This window comes from Heterodontus francisci, chromosome 6 (genome assembly GCF_036365525.1).
Source record: "Heterodontus francisci isolate sHetFra1 chromosome 6, sHetFra1.hap1, whole genome shotgun sequence".
Classification (NCBI taxonomy): Eukaryota; Metazoa; Chordata; class Chondrichthyes; order Heterodontiformes; family Heterodontidae; genus Heterodontus; species Heterodontus francisci.
In genome coordinates, this window is record NC_090376.1 from 56,331,538 (window position 1) to 56,351,032 (window position 19,495).

At 43.9% G+C, this 19,495-nt stretch overlaps 1 protein-coding gene across 3 annotated transcripts in view; it reads right to left on the reverse strand.

The window, feature by feature from the left end:
- The window catches only part of atm (ATM serine/threonine kinase), a 184,012-nt gene that overhangs the window by 28,352 nt on the left and 136,165 nt on the right, over window positions 1–19,495 (reverse strand). For 2 of the 3 annotated variants that reach the window (XM_068033717.1, XM_068033716.1), the window contains 4 exons: window positions 17,272–17,385; window positions 11,570–11,719; window positions 1,792–1,930; window positions 683–765 (listed from right to left, as the gene is read on the reverse strand). In XM_068033717.1, coding sequence (XP_067889818.1) covers window positions 683–765; window positions 1,792–1,930; window positions 11,570–11,719; window positions 17,272–17,385 — 486 coding nt within the window. Of the gene's footprint in view, window positions 1–682; window positions 766–1,791; window positions 1,931–11,569; window positions 11,720–12,472; window positions 12,517–17,271; window positions 17,386–19,495 lie in introns of those variants that run through there. The other variant, XM_068033718.1, reaches the window with a different exon arrangement.

A 19,495-nucleotide genomic window follows, 5' to 3' on the forward strand; every position in this document is an offset into this window, starting at 1 on the left:
TGATGGGAAAAGCATGATAAAATGCAGACAAGAATGTGAGAATGATAAAGTGTTTTAACCCTTCTGCTCACTCCCTCATTCAAGTCCTGCTCATGACCATTTGAGGTGGCTTTATTCACATACCCAGACCCAATTGTTTGACCCAGGTTTGATCCAATTCCATTTTGAATGTCAAAGCTGAATATACATATCAATCTGTTGTATGAGTCAGTTATGTTATGATACAAGTCAGGACTCACACAAATACAGCAGTAAAATACTGCCAACTAAACAATGCTGTAAAGGGAATGACACCGGAAAAATCTTCACTCCTTTTTTAACACAGTTAGGGTCCACTGCAAAACCAAACAACAGTGGCTTACTGGTTTAACAAACAACCTGAAATCTTAAAAACAAAATTGGTTCCAATATAACTGCTGTAGATGCTGGAAAGAAGAAGCACTCATACAGACTGCAACTCCACAAATTTTGGGCCAGCATCAATGTTCTCTCTAATTTTTATTTTGGAGTGCGCAGGTGATTTATTTAAGTGTGCAGCCCCTTTACTTTTTTTGCATGGCTGTGCACACTTAGTAATTTAAAGGGGTCTACTTATGCACAGCCTGCATGGAGACTTTCGGATTGCTGCGCAGCAGGGAACATCGACCAGGATCATTCCTAATGAGGTACATCTCTGGCTTACCTTGATTTCCATGGTGGGAATAACAACTTCATCAAGATCTTTTATTCTTGTGATAGGCTGCGTTGAAGGAATTTCAATGGCTTCTGTAATTGGAGAGGACAAAATAAACCAAAAAATACACTATTATACTGAAGTATTACATTATCTAAAAGTAAACAGTTCAGAAACAAAGTTACAGGAAAACAGGAAACGAGAAAAACTTCAGCCAGTTCCTTCCACAAACCACCAATAATTTACGCAACTGAACATAATCTCCAAAGTGAAGCTTTTACAAAGTTTCTCTCTGCTTCCTTCCCTAAACAGGTAGCCTGAGTGACCATGTCAAATATCAGAAATGCTTTTAGGAGGTGAGGGTACCCTCCTTAGTGCTTTGAAACCGCCTTCATACTTTGACAAATGTTAGAGCACAAACAACTTGAGATAGCCTTTCAGACACCCTTTTCCAGCAACAGCATCTGATGGGATTAGATTCCCTCTTTTGTGGTGGTCACAAGACCAGGAGGGCTCATCCATTTTTTTTATATGGAACTATATCACTCTGGATAAGGACAATAAAAGACGAGCAAAAGCAGCATGAAGATGAAAGGCAAGTCAAACCACTTCAGGAACCCAATGCGCTGTGGATACCCATAAAATTAGTTATGCTGAGCACTGATGTAAAGCAATTACCCTTTTCCTGCTATTGGCTTTAGGGCGGCACAGTGGCGCAGTGGTTAGCACCGCAGCCTCACAGCTCCAGCGACCCAGGTTCAATTCTGGGTACTGCCTGTGTGGAGTTTGCAAGTTCTCCCTGTGTCTGCGTGGGTTTTCTCCGGGTGCTCCGGTTTCCTCCCACATACCAAAGACTTGCAGGTTGATAGGTAAATTGGCCATTATAAATTGCCCCTAGTATAGGTAGGTGGTAGGGAAATATAGGGACAGGTGGGGATGTGATAGCAATATGGAATTAGTGTAGGATTAGTATAAATGGGTGGTTGATGGTCGGCACAGACTCGGTGGGCCGAAGGGCCTGTTTCAGTGCTGTATATCTAAAAAAAAACATATTTCTCTGCCAAGTTTGAAACTGGGGTTCTTAAACAATGCACTACTTTTATTCATTGAATACTTACTTCTTTCCATCTTCCATTTACTGGCATCCATGTTTGCGAGGGTGATTAGGGCATCACATAATCTCTCAATGCCCTTTACCATTTTAGCTTTAGATTTTCGGACTGTGTTTATTATATTGCTGGCAGCATCCATTCTCTCCTAAAGCAGTAAGGTAATGAAGTACAACTGAATAAAGGCTTAAAGATGATCTGAAATATAGACTTCCAGCAGAGACCAGCAAACATCTGTGGTCAAATTAGTATCTTTATTGGAACAGTACTTCTTTAAATACAGGATTTCTAGTTATTCTTTCACCAAAGACTTTAACAGAATCAAAACTTCTCACTCTGGAAAAAGCTACATAAAGCTGTCCATGTGTAAAAACAGGCCTAGGAATATAAATGCAAAGTTTGTCAAGAGTCTTGCCTTGTGACTTGTTTTCTCCGGAGTTGAAAAGGCAGGTTTACATCTGATTGGCTCAATAATATTGGAGGAATAAACACCCTATTTCCTTGAAATCTGCCTGTTATAATTTCAGCATCTATCATTGTAGAAAACAGCTTCCTATCTACCAATCTTGCTCCACAACTAGGGTTGTTTAGGATTCAAGTTTTGTCGCAACATTATAACTGTTCTTTCCTTGAGACTAGGTTTGTGCAGTGGCATGCCCATTGGAGTTAGACTGTGTAGAAACTCTGGAGGGTGCAAACTGTTATCATCTTTTTCTATTGAGTCAACGCTGAGATATTCTTTTAATTCACCTGACAGCTGTTATGAAACTTCTTCATTCAAATCTAGTGAATCTTCATTTTTAGCACAAAGAATAGCTTTTGAATTATAAGTTGTATCAAATAATTGTCTCCACCATTTTGTCACACTTAACCAATTCCATCATTTCATCCACCCCTCCCATGCCATGCCATCCCTTCTATCCGTATCCTGCTCTTGCCATTCCTCCCAGAAAAAATATCTCTAGCCAGGATAACTTTGTTGTTGGGCTCCCCTTACCTCCGCTACCTTTGTTCTCCACCAACCACCCCACTCCCTCCTGATGCCACCAACTGTTGGCAGCTGCATGTGCATCATGCGCTCTAGTCCTCCATTCGCACCACGTGCCTCCGTGTGTGGCCACCAAATAAACCCACCAAGAGACATGCCCCTTAAACTGACCGATGAAAGAGTCCGATCAGACACAAATTGAGTATTATTAGTTGACAGATCCCCCAGCAATGAAATACCAGTATTCTTGCAAGTGTGAAAGAGACCCTAAATTCCCAAATACAGATTTGAGGCAGGCCACAAATGAAATGAATTGGTACATTTTTTCCTGTTTTTTAATTTTAAATAACAACACATTTTACTTTGGGGATTGGGGTCAACCAGCTATCTGATCCATGCAAAAACCCACAAAACACTTCAAACCAAGCTACTGAAAAATCCACAGAGATGGAGTTTCTATTTGCCCAATATGGAGCGCACATTCTCGCTCCAGTGGGATACACCTTACTCACCCAAGTCCAGAGAACAAAAACACAGATAGGCAGAAGTCAAGTGTGCAAAAGGACTCTGCTGGACTTTAACCTGCTAACATAGCACAGCCTATCAGTACAGACGTTCTGAGTCCTCAGTTCAAGCCCCACGCTAGGTCTTGAGCATGATAATCGAAGCCAACACTTCAGTGCAATACTGAGAAAGCTCTGCATTGTTGAAGGCATTAAACATCTGTCTCCTCAAACAGATATAAAAATATCAAATGACACTTTTTTAAATATTCGTTATTGGGATGTGGGCATTGCTGGCAAGGCCAGCATTTATTGCTCATCCCTAATTACTCTCGAGAAGGGAACCGCTCAGTCAATGTGGTGTAGATACACCAACAGTGCTATTAGAGTGGTAGTTCTGGAATTTTGACCCTACGACAGTGAAGAAACGAGCATCAGTTCCAAGTCAGATGGTGAGTGACTTGGAGGGGAACTTGCAGGTTGTGGTTTTCCCACAAATGAAATGAATTGGTACATTTTTTTCTTTTATTAATTTTAAAAAGTAACTTTTATACATTTTACTTTGGGGATTGGGGTCAACCAGCTGTCTAATCCATGCAAAAACCCATAACCATATGCAAGTCTCTTCAAACCACAGGGAGTTTTTGTTTGCCCAATATGGAGCGCACATTCTCGCTCCAGTGGGAAACACCTCACTCACCCAAGTCCAGAGGGCTAAACCACAGATAGGCAGAAGTTAAGTGTGCAAAAGGGCTCTTCATTTGTCCTTCTAGGTGCCAGAGGTCGCGGGTTCGAAGATGCTGTCGAAGGAGCCTTGGGAATTTGTGCAGCGCATCTTGTATATGGTACACATTGCTGCCACTGTGCGTCATTGGCAGAGGGAGTGAACGCTTAAGGTGGTGGATGGGGTGCCGATCAAGAGGGCTGCTTTGTCTTGGATGGTGTCGAGCTTCTTGAGTTTTGTTGGAGCTGCACTCATCCAGGCAAGTGAAGAGTATTCCATTACGCTCCTGATTCGTGCCTTGTAGATGGTCGGCAGGTTTTGGGGAGTCAGGAGGTGAGTTACTTGCCACAGATTTCCGGCCTCTGACCTGCTCTTGTAGCCACAGTATTTATGTGGTTGGTTCAGTTAAGATTCTGGTTAATGGTAACACCCAGGATGTTGATGGTTAAGTGATGGTAATGCCATTGAACATCAAGGGGAGATGTTTAGATTCTCTCTTGTTGGAGATTGTCATTGCCTGGCACTTGTGTGGCATGAATGTCACTTGCCACTAATCAGCCCAAGTCTGAATGTTGTCCATGTCTTGCTGCATGCGGGCATGGACTGTTTCAATATCTGGTGCTGAACATTGCACAATCATCAGAGAACATTCCCACTTCTGACCTTATGTTGGAGGAAAGGTCACTGATGAAGCAGCTGAAGATGGCGTGGCATAGGACACTAAAGGCCTGCTTGAGTCTGCAAATGAGACCCGACCCGAGTCCTTCCATTCTTTCCCATGCCCGACCCAACCATCAGTTAACCTACCTTCCGTTTTTCACTTCGTTCCTTACAAGCTTAAAATAACTGTAGCAAAACTACCTTTTAAGCCCAAAAAGTAAATGAACATTAAAGTCACTTACTTGAGGTGGTGATAGTGCGTGTCCGATCCGGCCTGACCAGAGTCCGAATGCCAGACCCGGAAGTGCGACCCGACCCCGACACGTCGTCGGTCCCATCAGGTTCGGGTTGGGTAGCAGACCTTTATAGGACACTACCCTGAGGAACTCCTGCAGTCATGTCCTGAGGCTGAGATGATTGGCCTTCAACACCCACAACCATCTCCCTTTGTGCTAGGTATGACTCCAACCAGTGGAGAGTTTTCCCCCGTGATTTCCATTGACTCCAGTTTTGCTAGGGCTCCTTGATGCCACACCCAGTCAAATGCTGCCTTGATGTCAAGGACAATCACTCACACCTCACCTCTGGAATTCAGATCTTTTGTTGATGTTTGAACTGATGCTCAATGAAGTCTGGAGCCAAGTGGCCCTGGCAGAACCCAAACTGACCATTGATGAGCAGGCTTTTGCTGAGTTAAGCGCCACTTGATAGCACTGTTGACGACACCTTCCATCGCTTTGCTGATGATTAAGAGTAGACTGACAGGACTGGATTAGAGAGGACATACCTGGGCAATTTTCCAAATTGGTGAGTAGGTGCCAGTGCTGTAGCTGAACTGGAACAGTTTGGCTAAAGGCATGGCTTGTTCTTGAGCACAGGTCTTCAGTACTACAGCCAGGGAGTTGTCAGAGCCCATAGCCTTTGTTGTATCCAGTGCCTTCAACATTTCTTGATATCATGTGGAGTGACCCAAATTGCCTGAAGACTGGCATCTATAATGGTAGGGACTTCAGGAGGTAGCGAAGATGGATCATGCACTCGGCTGAAGATGGCTGGAAATGCTGCAGCCTGGTCTTTTGTACTTACATGCTGGACTCCCCAATCATTGAGGATAGGGATGTTTTTGGAGCCTCCATCTCCAGTTAATTGTTTAATTGTCCATCACCATTCATGACTGGATGTTCCAGGACTGCAGAACTTTGATCTGATCCGTTGGTTGTGGGCTCAATTGGCTCGGTCTATAGCATGCTGCTCCTGCTGTTTAGCAAGTTAAATCACTCCAAGTAGAATGCCATCCGCACATCAACACTACCAGAATTGCTTGCCCACAGCTGTCACAAAAGTTTCTCAATTCCCTTGAAAAAGCCCTTCAAAACACTCTTGCAGAGGATGCAGAGCCCACATCAGAGACACCATCGATGACTCAGCAATGACCACCTTTGGCAAACGTGAGAAGCAGAATGCAGACTGGTTTCAATCTCACTTTGAAGAAATGGAACCAGTCATAGCCACTAAGCACTGCCGAACCACAAGAAAGCCCCCAGCAAGTTAACATCCTCAGCACTTAAAGCCGCCAGAAGCACCACGCAAAGTACAGCCAGGAGCTGTGCAAACGACTACTGTCAACACCTATGCAGTCGTATTCAGCTGGCCTCTGACACCGGCAACATCAGAGGAATGTATGACAGCATTGAGAGCGCTTTTGGGCCAACCATCAAGAAGATCGCCCCTCCCCCCCCTCAAGTCTAGATCAGGGGAAATGATCACTGACCAAAGCAAGCAAATGGACTGCTGGGTGGAGCACGACCTAAAAACTTACTCCAGGGAAAATTATGTCATTGACACCACCTTCAATGCAGCCCAGTCTCTGCCAGTTCATGGATGAATTGGACAAACAGCCAACAAAATCGGAGCTCAGTAATGCCATCGATTCTCTAGCTAGTGGAAAAGCCCCTGGAAAGGACGGAATTACCCCTGAAATAATCAAGTGTGCCAAGTCTGCGATACTCTCAGCACTCCATCAACTGCTTTGCCTGTGCTGGGATAAGGAAGCAGTGCCACAGGACATGCACGATGCCAATATCATCACCCTCTATAAGAACAAGGGTGATCACGGTGACTGCAACAACTACTGTGGAATCTCCCTGCTCAGCACAGTGGGGAAAGCCTTTGCTCGAGTTGTTTTAAACAGACTCCAGAAGTTGGCTGAGCGTGTTTACCCTGAGGCACAGTGCGGCTTTCGAGCAGAGAGGTCCACGACTGACTTGCTGTTCTCCCTTCGTCAGCTACAGGAGAAATACCGTGAACAACGGATGCCCCTTTAAGTTGCCTTCATAGATCTCACCAAAGCCTTTGACCTCATCAGCAGACGTGGTCTCTTCAGACTACTTGCAAAGATCGGCTGTCCACCAAAGCTACTAAGTATCATCATCTCGTTCCATGACAATACGAAAGGCACAATTCAGCATAACTGTGCCTCATCAGACCCCTTTCCCACTGCTGCGCACTCACGCGTTTAAGTCTTCAGAAGAAGGTGTTTTCCTCCACATAAGATCAGATGGCAGTTTGTTCAAACTTGCCGGTCTGAGGGCGAAGACCAAGTACAGAAAGTCCTCATCAGGGAACTCCTCTTTGCTGACAATGCTGCATCAACATCCCACATGGAAGAGTGTCTGCAGAGACTCATCGACAGGCTTGCGGCTGCCTGCAACGAATTTGGCCTAACCGTTAGTTTCAAGAAAACGAAAATCATGGGGCAGGATGTCAGAAATGCTCTATCCATCAATATCAGTGACCACACTTTGGAGTTCACCTACCTAGGCTCAACCATCACCAGTAACCTGTCTCTCGATGCATAAATCAAGAAGCGCATGGGAAAGGCATCTGCTGCTATGTCCAGACTGGCCAAAAGGGTGTGGTAAAATGGCACACTGACACGGAACACAAAAGTCCGAGTGTTTCAACCCTGTGTCCTCAATACTTTGCTCTACAGCAGCAAGGCCTGGACAACGTATGCCAGCCAAGAGCGACGTCTCAATGTATTCTATCTTCGCTGTCTCCGGAGAATACTTGGCATCAGGTGGCTGGACCGTATCTCCAACACACAGAAGTCCTCGAGGCAGCCAACGTCCCCAGCATATACACCCTACTGAGCCAGCGGCGCTTGAGATGGCTTGGCCATGTGAGCCGCATGGAAGATGGCAGGATCCTCAAGGACATATTGTACAGCGTGCTAGTCACTGTTATCAGACCCATCAGCCGTCCATGTCTCCACTTTAAAGACGTTTGCAAATGTGACATGAAGTCCTGCGACACTGACCACAAGTCGTGGGAGCCAGTTGCCAGTGACCACCAGAGCTGGCGGACAGCTATAAAGGCGGGGCTGAAGAGAGGCGAGTCGAAGAGACTCAGCAGTTGGCAGGAAAAGAGATAGCAGTGTAAGGAGAGAACCAACTCTGTAACAGCCCTGACAACCAACTTTACCTGCAGCACCTGTGGAAGAGTCTATCACTCTGGAATTAGCCTTTATAGCCACTCGAGGCGCTGCTTCACAAACCACTGACCACCTCTAGGCACTTACCCATTGTCTCTTGAGACAGGAAGGCTAAAAAGGATCAGCGTTGGTCCCCTGGCTTGATTGTGATAGCAGCATGAGATATATGCCGGGCCTAATATCACAGATTGTGGTTGAATACAATTCTGCTGCTGCTGACAGCCCATATTGACTCATGGATGCCCAGTTTTGAGTTGTTAGATCTGTTCTGAGTCTATCTCATTCAGCACAGTGGTAGTGCCCAACACTATGGAGCATACCCTCAGTGTGAAGACGGGACTTTGTCTCTACAAGGACTGCGCGGTGGGCAATCCTGCCAAGGACAGATACATCTGCGACAGATAGATTTTTGAGAACCAAGTCTAGTATGTTTCTCCCTCTTGTTGGTTCTTTCACCACCTGCTGCAGGCCCAGTCTGGCAGATATGTCCTTCAGGACTTGGCCAGCTTGGTCAGTAGTGGTGCTACTGAGTCACTCTGGATGATAGAAATTCCAGTCCCCCACCCAGTGTATATTCTGTGCTCTTGCTACCCTCAGTGCTTCTTCATGTGGTGTTCAACATGGAGGAGCACTGATTCATCAGCTGAGGGAGGCAACAGGTGGTTTCCTTGTCTGTGTTTGACCTGATGTCATGAGACTTCATGGGGTCCGGAGTCACTGTTGAGGATTCCCACTTCCGACTGTATATCACTGTGCCACCACCTCTGGTGGGTCTATCCTGTTGGTGGGGCAGGACGTACCCAGAGATGGTGATGCAGGAGTCTGGGATATTGGCTGTAAGGTATGATTTGTTGAATATGACTACGTCAAGCTATTGCTTGACTAGTCTGTGGAACAGCTCTCCCAACTTTGGTACAAGTCCCCAGATGTTAGTGAGGAGGACTTTGCAGGGTCAACTGAGTCTTTGTCGTTTCCGGTGCCTAGTCAATGCCGGTGGTCAATTTTTATTTGACTTTTCTGTAGCAGTTTGATACAACTCAATGGCTTACTAGGCCATTTCTGAGTGTAGTTATGAGTCAACCACATTGCCTAAGGTTTGGAGTCACAAGTAGACTAGACCGGGTAAAAATGGCAGATTTCCTCTGCTGAAGGACATTAGTGAACTTGATGGGTTATTATGACAATATGGTAGTTTCATGATTATTAATGAGACTGGCATTTTATTTCAGACATGAATTAACTGAATTTGAATGGGATTTGAACTCATGTCCCTGGAGCATTAGTCCAGGCCTGTGGATTACTAGACTGGTAACACTGCCACTATGCTACCGGCACTAATCAAAGAGTAGGGAAATTCGCTCCAATATTGTGCTCCTTGTTAACCCTCAACCAACATCACCAAAGTCAGTCATTTCTCCTATTTGTGGGACCTTGTTGTGCAAATACTGTGCTAGCCTATATAATATAACTACATTTGAAAAGTAACTTTCGTTGTGAAACACTGGGACATCCTGAAGACATAAATAGAACTGTATAAATACAAGTTTTTTTCTTTCTTTGGCTTCCGCTTCTTGTCCAGTCAAGACCACTCTACCAGTTAGGGCACTGCCTAGCAAGATTATTTGGAACATATGAATTAGGAGCAGGAGTAGGCCACTTGGCCCTTCGAGCCTGCTCCTCCATTCCATAAGTTCATGGCTGAACTGATTACCCCACATTTCCACCTATCTCCGATAACCTTTCACCCCCTTACTTATCAAGAATCTATCTACCTCTGCCTTAAAAATATTCAAAGACTCTGCTTCCACCGCATTTTGAGAAAGAGAATTCCAAAGACTCACGACCCTCAGAGAAAAAAATTTCTCCTCATCTCTGTCCTAAACGAACAACCCCTTATTTTTAAACTGTGACCCCTAGTTCTAGATTCTCCCGCAAGGGGAAACATCTTCTCCACATCCACCCTGTCAAGACCCCTCAGGACCTTATATGTTTCAATCAAGTCGCCTCTTACTCTTCTAAATTCCAGCGGATACAAATCTAGCCTGTCCAGTCTTTCCTCGTAAGACAGCCCGCCCATTCCAGGTATTATCTAGTAAACCTTCTCTGGACTGCCTCCAATGAATTTCCATCCTTCCTTAAATAAGCAAACCAGTACTGTACACAGTACTCCAGATGTGGTTTCACCAATGCCCTGTATAGCTGAAGCATAACCTCCCTACTTTTGTATTCCATTCCCCTCACGATAAACAATAACATTCTATTAGCTTTCCTAATTATGTGCTGTACCTGCATACTAACCTTTTGCGATTCTTGCAATTGACACCCAGATCTCTCTGCATCTCAGAGCTCTGCAATTTTTCACCATTTAGATAATATGCTTCTTATTTATTCTTCCTGCCAAAGTGGACAATTTCACATTTTCCCACATTATACTCAATTTACCAGATCTTTGCCCACTCACTTAACCTATCTATATCCCATTGTAGCCCCCTTATGTCCTCTTCACAAGTTACTTTCCTACCTGTCTTTGTGTCATCAGCCAATTTAACAACCATACCTTTGGTCCCTTCATCTAAGCTATTTATATAAATTGTAAAAAGTTGAGGCCCCAGCACAGATCCCTGTGGCACACCACTCGTTACATCTTGCCAGCCAGAAAATGACTCATTTATGCCTACTCTCTGTTTCCTGTTAGCTAGCCAATCTTCTATCCATGCCAATATGTTACCCACTACACCATGAGCTTTTATTTTCTGCAATAACCTTTGATGTGGCACCTTATCAAATGCCTTCGGGAAATCTAAGTACAGTACATCCACCAGTTCCCCTTTATCCACAGCACATGTAACTCCCTCAAAGAACTCCAATAAATTGATTAAGCATGATTTGTCTTTCACAAAACCATGTTGACTCTGCCGGATTACCTGGATTTTTTCTAAATGCCCTGCTGTAATGTCTTTAATAATAGCTTCTAACATTTTCCCTAAGACAGATGTTAAGCTAACTAGCCTGTAGTTTCCCGCTTTCTGTCTCCCTCCCTTTTTGTATAAAGGGAGTACAGTGGGAAGTCATTTCCCCATGGCAGGTCTACCTCTCCACATCCCATGAGTGAGACAGACTGGCTGGTCAATCAGTAGTGCCCCAGAGTACTATAAGCTTGCCTAACAGAGATAACAGATTTCAGAATAAAAGTAAAATACCGCAGATGCTGGAAATCTGAAATAAAAACAGAAAAGTGCTGGAAGTATTCAGTGTTCTGATGAAAGGTCACAGACCTGAAACGTTAACTCTGCTTCTTTCTTGACAGATGCTGCCAGACCTGCTGAGTATTTCCAACACTTTGTTTTTATAACAGATTTCAGAGTCTTTTACAGAGGGTAGATGTAGTTCCGATCATTCATCATGTTTTATCAACAAACCTGATCCAGATGAGACATCTCCTTTCTTGTGTGCTTCCCTCTCTTCAGCACTTCAGATTTCCCTAGATTGTCATCCTTGTTTGCATTGGATAAGGCCAAGATAATAAATAGCGTGTGATGAGGGTGATCTAATGAGGTTCTTTCAATTAACTGCAATATTAATAGAAGGCAAATTATGAGCATGCATCGTTAAATTGTGAAATGGAAGTCTCTGAAGGAAACACAGGTACAACCAATGCCTTTTAAACTCATTCAATTTGTTCCACTCCTTTAAAACAGTGATTTAATTTTATTTCCCCCCTTCCTTTGTCCTTCTTATTCATTTTATGAATCCAACACACTATTGCTGCTCCTCAAGAATCGCCCAATATATCTATAGCTAACAGGGTCAAATTGCCATCCAACGTGACCACTTCCTTGAGAAAGAACCTCACTTCTGCCTGTCCTTTCTCTGACAGCCCAAGTGAAATTAGGAATTGAACAGTGCAATGATTAGTCGCTGTGACTAAGCATGTATCAGTGCAGGGCAATGACCTACTTACCAACAATCTTTAACAAAGTTTTCACTGAAACAATCTTATCAAAGAATTACATTTTTTTGATTCTTTGTCCCAAAACCCATTTAGAAGATAGATTACAGATCAAGAATACTGCTGAATTTAAGATGACAAAAGACTATGCTGCCCTGCCTATATTGCCCTGATTAGTCATGAGTCATGTCACTACCAACAGAACAATCCCTTTGAGTAATAGAGTATTCCCAGAATTTGCAGTAGTTAAGATTACAAAAAACTGCACAAGATTTAAAATCTTACATGGTTTTGCATGCAAAGGGCCAACAGCAGCATCTAACCATCCAGAAATGTATTCGAAATGTATCGATTTGACAGAAAGAATAATCACCTTCAGAAAAAAATTCTCAAGTCCCAAAACATTTTTTCTTGATCCTAGAGATCGGAGACCAGAGATAAAGGAGTGGGAGCAGAGGAAATTCGGAGCCAAATACAGGGGGAAAAAAAATGAAAAGTGTTGTCAGAGTGACATCACAATCAACAGTAAGCGCAGGGAAACAGAAAGCAGGCCGGAGTGAGTATACAGTAAGCTTTTAATTTAATCTAAATTAATCAACTATTCAATAAGACTTGATCGATTCATTAGTATAAAAAGTAAAAACTGAAGTGGATTTGATAAATTATCATATAATTAAAATCAATGTTCAATTAATCAATCAGATCTAGGGGATAAAGTTAAAAGTTAAATCATAGCGGATAGTAAAATTAAAGAAGTCGGAATTATTCAGTAAATTGCAATCTAAGGTTCTTAGATAATAAGAGTTAAGTAAAAACATTCAAGTTCACCACTCTATAAAATAAAGTGACGGAAGCACAGGAAAAATAGCTGATTGATAAGTAGCTGGTGATTTCTTTTCTTAATTTAAGTAATATGTTTAATAGTCTAATAAATAGAAGCATGGCAGGGCAGCTCAGACCTGTGGAGTGCGTCCCCTGCTCCATGTGGGAACTCCAGGATGCTTCTTGTCTCCTGAACAACCAAATTGCAGGAAGTATTGACAACTGCAGCAGCTGGAGCTCCAGGTTTCAGAGCCTGAGCAGTACCTTGCTTCACTGCAGTGCATCCGCGAGGCTGAGTGTTTCATGGAGTGTTACATGTGATCACCCCCCATAACTTAAGGGCATGCAGGCAGATAGGGAATAGGTGGCCAATCAGGAATGACCAGGCAGGTAGTGCAGAAGTCACCTGAGTGCATCTCACTCGCCAACCAGGATTCCATTCTGAATACTGGTGAGCGTGATTGTTCCTTTGGGGTGTGCAGCCAGAGTCTACTCCACAGCACCATGGCTGATTTAGCCGTACAGAAAGGCAAAAATAAGATTGGAAAAACAATAGTGATGGGGATCCGATAGTTAGGGCAATAGACAGACATTTCTGTGGCCGCAGACGTGGTATGTTGCCTCCCCGGTGCCAGCGTCATGGATGTCACTGAGTGGCTGCAGAGTGGGGCAAGGGTGGGGAGAAAATGAACATCCAGCAATTGTGGTCCATATTGTACTGACATAGGTAAAAAGAGGGATGAGGTCCTACAGGAAGAGTTTAGGGAGCTAGGAAAGAAATTATCAAGCAGGACCTCAAAGGTAGTAATCTCTGGATTACTTCGAGTTTCACACACAAGTCAGTATAGAAATAGGAGGATAGAGCAGATGAATATGTGGCTGAAGAGATGGGGCAGGAGAGAGGGCTTTAGATTCTTGGGGCATTGGGACTGTTTCTGGGGGAAATGGAACCTGTACAGGCCAGACGGGCTGTACCTGAAGAGAACCGGGACCAACGTCCTTATGGGGCAATTTGCGAGTGCTAGTTGGGAATGTTTAAGCTAATTTGGCAGGGTTGTGAGAACCAGGAAGTAATATGAGAGAGGAAACCTAAGGTGCATGGAGAACTGGAGAGATAGGTACCATTAGAGTAGAAATAGCAAGACATTAGGTGGGATTAGTATAACAGGGAATGTAATAAGGTCTAAATTAGGTTTACTATGTATGTATATGAATGCGCCGAGTGTAGTTTAGTTTAGTTTAGAGATACAGCACTGAAACAGGCCCTTCGGCCCACCGAGTCTGTGCCGACCATCAACCACCCATTTATACTAATCCTACACTAATTCCATATTCCTACCACATCCCCACCTGTCCCTATATTTTCCCTACCACCTACCTATACTCGGGGCAATTTCTAATGGCCAATTTACCTATCAACCTGCAAGTCTTTGGCATGTGGGAGGAAACTGGAGCACCTGGAGGAAACCCACGCAGAATCAGGGAGAACTTGCAAACTCCACACAGGCAGTACCCGGAATTGAACCCGGGTTGCTGGAGCTGTGAGGCTGCGGTGCTAACCACTGCGCCACTGTTGGTGAGCTGCAGGTACGGATAGCCATGTGGAAATATGATACTGTGGCGATAACGGAGACATGGCTCAAAACAGGCCAGGACTGGGTACTAAATATTCCTGGATACAAGGTGTTCAGGAAAGACAGGGAAGGAAGGAAAGAACGAGAGATAATTGTATTGATTAAGGAGAACATTACAATGTTGGAGATAGAGGATGCCCTGGAGGGATCAAGGACAGAATCTTTTTGGTTAGAGCTAAGTAAAAAAAAAGAGGTACAATAACATTGCTGGGTATATTCAATAGGTCACCAAATAGTGAGAAAGATGTAAAGCCACAAATTTGCAAGGAAATTAGGGAGGTGGAAAAATTATACAGTAGTTATAATGGGGGACTTCAATTATCCTAATATAGACTGAGACAGTAATAGTGTAAAGGGCAGAGAGGGGCAAGAGTTTTTAAAGGGCAGAGAGGGGCAAGAGTTTTTAAAGAGTGCATTTAGGAGAATTTTTGACATCGATATGTTTCCAGTCCAAGTTTAGGAGGCGGCATTGCTGGATCTGGTTCTGGAGAATGAGCTGGGTCAAGTGAATCAAGTGCCAGTAGGGGAACATTTAGAGGACAGTGACCATAGCATCATAACGTTTAGGTTAGCTATGGAAAAGGACAAGAAGCAATCCAGAGTAAAGATAATTAAGTGCAGAAACGCCAACTTAAATGGAGTAAGAACAGATCTGGCCCAAGTAAATTGGAATGAAAGATTGGCAGGCAAAACTGTAACTGAACAATGGCTGCCTTTAAAGCAGAGATAGTTTGGGTACAGTCAAGATACATTCCCACGAAGGGGAAAGGTAGGGCAAACAGATCCAGAGCTCCCTGCATGACGAAAGAGATAGAGAGTAAGATGAGGCAGAAAAAGGGTGCAAGATAGATGTCAGCTGGATAATACAATTGAGAACCAGGCTGAATATAGAAGGCTCACAGGGGTAGTGAAAAAACAAATGAGAAGCAAAGGGAGAGAGTATGAGAAGAGACTGGCAACTAACATAAAAGGGAATCTAAAAGTCTTCTATAAGCATATAAATAGCAAAAGGGTGGTAAAAGGAGAAATTGGGCCAATTAGAGACCGAAAAGGGGATTTACGCAAGGAGGCAAGGGCATGGCAGCGATACTAAATGAGTACTTTGTATCTGTTTTTACCAAGGAAGATGATGCTGCCCAAGTCATGGCAAAGGAGGAGGTAGTTGAGATACTGGATGAGCTAAAAATTGATTTAGAGGAGGTATTAGATAGGCTGGCTGTATTTAAATTTGATAAGTCATTACGACCGGATGAGATGCATCCAAGGATACTTAGAGAAGTAAGGGTGGAAATTGCAGAGGCACTGGCCATAATCTTCCAATCCTCCTTCGATATCGGGGTGGTGCCAAAGGACTGAAGAATTGCAAATGTTATACCCTTGTTCAAAAAGGGGTGTAAGGATAAGCCCAGCAACTACTGGTCAGTTTAACTTTAGTGGTGAGAAAGCTTTTAGAAAGGATAATTCAGGAAAAAAATAATAGCCACTTGGACAAATGTACATGAATCAAGGATTTGTTAAGGGCACATCATGTTTAACTAAGCTGCTTGAATTATTTGATGAGGCAACAGGGTTGATGAGGGTAATGTAGTTGACGAGAGGTACATCAAAAGCATTTGATTAAGTGCCACATAACAGGCTTGTCAGCAAAGTTACAGCCGATGGAATAAAAGGGACAGCAACAGCATAGATAGTAGTTGTGAATGGTTGTTGTTTTGAACTGGAGGAAGGTATGTTGTGGGGTTCCCAGAGGACCCCTGCTTTTCTTGATATATATTAATGACCTAGACTTGGGTGCACAGGGTACAATTTGAAAACTTGCAGATGACACAGAACTTGGAAGTAGTGGAAACTGTGAGGAGGATAGTGATAAACTTCAAGAGGACATAGATGGAATGGGTGAACAAGTGGCAGATGAAATTTAATGCAGGAAAGTGTGAAGTGATGCATTTTGGTAGGAAGAATGAGGTGAGGCGACATAAACTAAAGGTGTGCTGGAACAGAGGGACCTGGGTGTAAATGTGCACAAATTATTGAAGCTGGCAGGGCAGGTTGAGAAAGCAGTAAATAAAGCATATGGGATCCTGGGCTTTATAAACAGGGGATTGCAGAGTACAAGAATAAGAAAGTTATGATAAACCTGTATTGTGTTCAGCTCTGGGCACTGCACTTTAGGAAGGATGAGAAGGTATTAGAGGGGCTGCGGAAAAGATTCACAAGAATGGTTCCAGGGATGAGGAACTTGAGTTACGTAGATAGGTTGAAGAAGTTGGGCCTGTTCTCCATGGAGAAGAGAAGATTATGAGGAGATTTGATAGAGGTGTTCAAAATCATGAGGGGTCTGGACAGTGTAGATAGGGAGAAATTGTTCCCATTGGCAAAAGGATCTAGAAACAGAGGACACTGATTTAAGGTGATTGGCGAAATAATCAACGGCGACATGAGAAAAATCTTTTACGCAGTAAGTGGTTAGCATCTTGAAGCACTACCTGAGAATATGGTGGAGGCAGATTCAATCAAGGCCTTCAAGAGAATTGGAAATTATCTGAAGAGAAAAAATTTTCACGGCTACAGGGAAAAGGCAGGGTAGTGGGACTAGATGAGTTGCTCTTGCAGAGAGCCGGCACAGACATGACAGGCCAAATGGCCTCCTTCTGTGCTGTCACCGTTCTATGATTCTATAATTGCAATAGGTCATGGTCATTCAAAAGGAGAGTACCTTGTTTAATACTTCATGAAACCTTTGCCCTCCTGGCATCTTTGTTCCCATTCGAGCAGCCAGCTGGTACATTAGAGGTAAAAACTTGTAAGATGGAATCTTTTCTACGCCTTTCTGTTAAAAAAGAAAAAAAAAGGTAAGAATTCTTTCAGCCTGTCCTGTCACGCAAGGCAGAAACCTACTTTTAGGCTTGAACAATGTTCATCTAGATTTCACTTTGTTATTTGTTTAACGGCTCAAAACAACAGCACACGGGTGGGGGGTTGCATGGGAGGGGATTTTCCCTGGATACTTTAGGTGCTAAAGAGCCTCTGAGGTAGCCAAGATGGCGTCTTGTCCTGCAAGCCAACTTAGCCTGCCTTTAGTGCAAGACGCTATCTTGGTTTAATGAGTTGAAGCGCATACTCGGAACAGCCATCAATATCTTGGGGGTTTTTTGACCAGAAACTTAACTGGACAAGTCACTTAAATACTGTAGCTACAAGAGCAGGTCAGAAGCTGGGAATTCAGCAGCGAGTAACTCACCTCCTGACTCCTCAAAGCCTGTCCACCATCTACAAGGCACAAGTCAGGAGCGTGATGGAATACTCTCCACTTGCCTGGGCGAGTGCAGCTCCTACACTCAAGAAGCTCAACATCATCCAGGAGAAAGCAGCAATTCACCAAGCCTCCTTCAACAGCAGCTTCCAAATCCGCGACCTCTACCACCTAGAAGGCCAAGGGCAGCAGACCCATGGCAACACCACCTTGCAAGTTCCCCTCTAAGCCACACCATCTTGACTTGGAATTATATTTCAGTTCCTTCACTGTTGGTGAATCAAAAACCTGTAACTCTGCTCCTAACAGCACCGAGGGTGTACCTACACCACACGGACTGCAGCAGTTCAAGGGCAAGGGCAATTAGGGATGGGCAACAAATGCTGGCCTTGCCAGCGATGTTCACATCCCATGAAAGAATAAAATAAGCCACCCAGAGGATCATTAAGGATCTGATTGACAAGTAAATTGCCTTCTAGCACTCATCTTATTCACACAGCACCCACTTAGAGCCTGTTTCCATCCGTTCACCAAAGTTATGACCAAAATATAAACAGCACTTCGTTAATTGCCAAGTAATGCAGTTTAGTAAGTGTTAGCACATTTTTAAAAGAATGTTTTTGTAAACAATGTACCAACTTTGGAAGTCAGGAAAGATTTGTGTAGAACTTTCCCCGTGAGATTAGGTGGTTTGGAGTCCAAGCCAGCCTTTATGCCATGTAGGAAGGCGGCAGGCTTCACAGCTCAAGTAGGTGCTACTTGTTCCAAGCTTTCTTACATTCTTAATTTGCGTGACTGAAACTGGCAGTATAATAAGTGACAGTTATGCTAACTTTAAAATTATGAAATTTCAAACATGATTTTTACTAATAGCATTGCGGACGACACAAAGGTTGGTGAAGTTGCGGATAATGATGAGGATTGTCAGAGGATACAGCAGGATATAGATCGGTTGGAGACTTGGGCGGAGAAATAGCAGATGGAGTTTAATCCGGACAAATGTGAGGTAGTGCATTTTGGAAGGTCTAATGCAGGTGGGAGGTATACAGTAAATGGCAGAACCCTTAGGAGTATTGACAGGCAGAGAGATCTGGGCGTACAGGTCCACAGGTCACTGAAAGTGGCAACGCAGGTGGATAAGGTAGTCAAGAAGGCATGCGGCATGCTTGCCTTCATTGGTCGGGGCATAGAGTATAAAAATTGGCAAGTCATGTTGCAGCTGTACAGAAACTTAGTTAGGCCACACTTAGAATATTGCGTGCAATTCTGGTTGCCACACTACCAGAAGGACGTGGAGGCTTTGGAGAGGGTACAGAGGAGGTTTACCAGGATGTTGCCTGGTCTGGAGGGCATTAGCTATGAGGAGAGGTTGGATAAACTCGGATTGTTTTCACTGGAACGACGGAGGTGGAGGGGCGACATGATTCAGGTTTACAAAGTTATGAGCGGCATGGACAGAGTGGATAGTCAGAAGCTTTTTCCCAGGGTGGAAGAGTCAGTTACAAGGGGACATAGATAGGTTTAAGGTGCGAGGGGCAAAGTTTAGAGGGGATGTGTGAGGCAAGTTTTTTTACACAGAGGGTGGTGAGTGCCTGGAACTTGCTGCCAGGGGAGGTGGTGGAAGCAGATACGATAGCGACGTTTAAGAGACATCTTGACAAATATATGAATAGGAAGGAAATAGAGG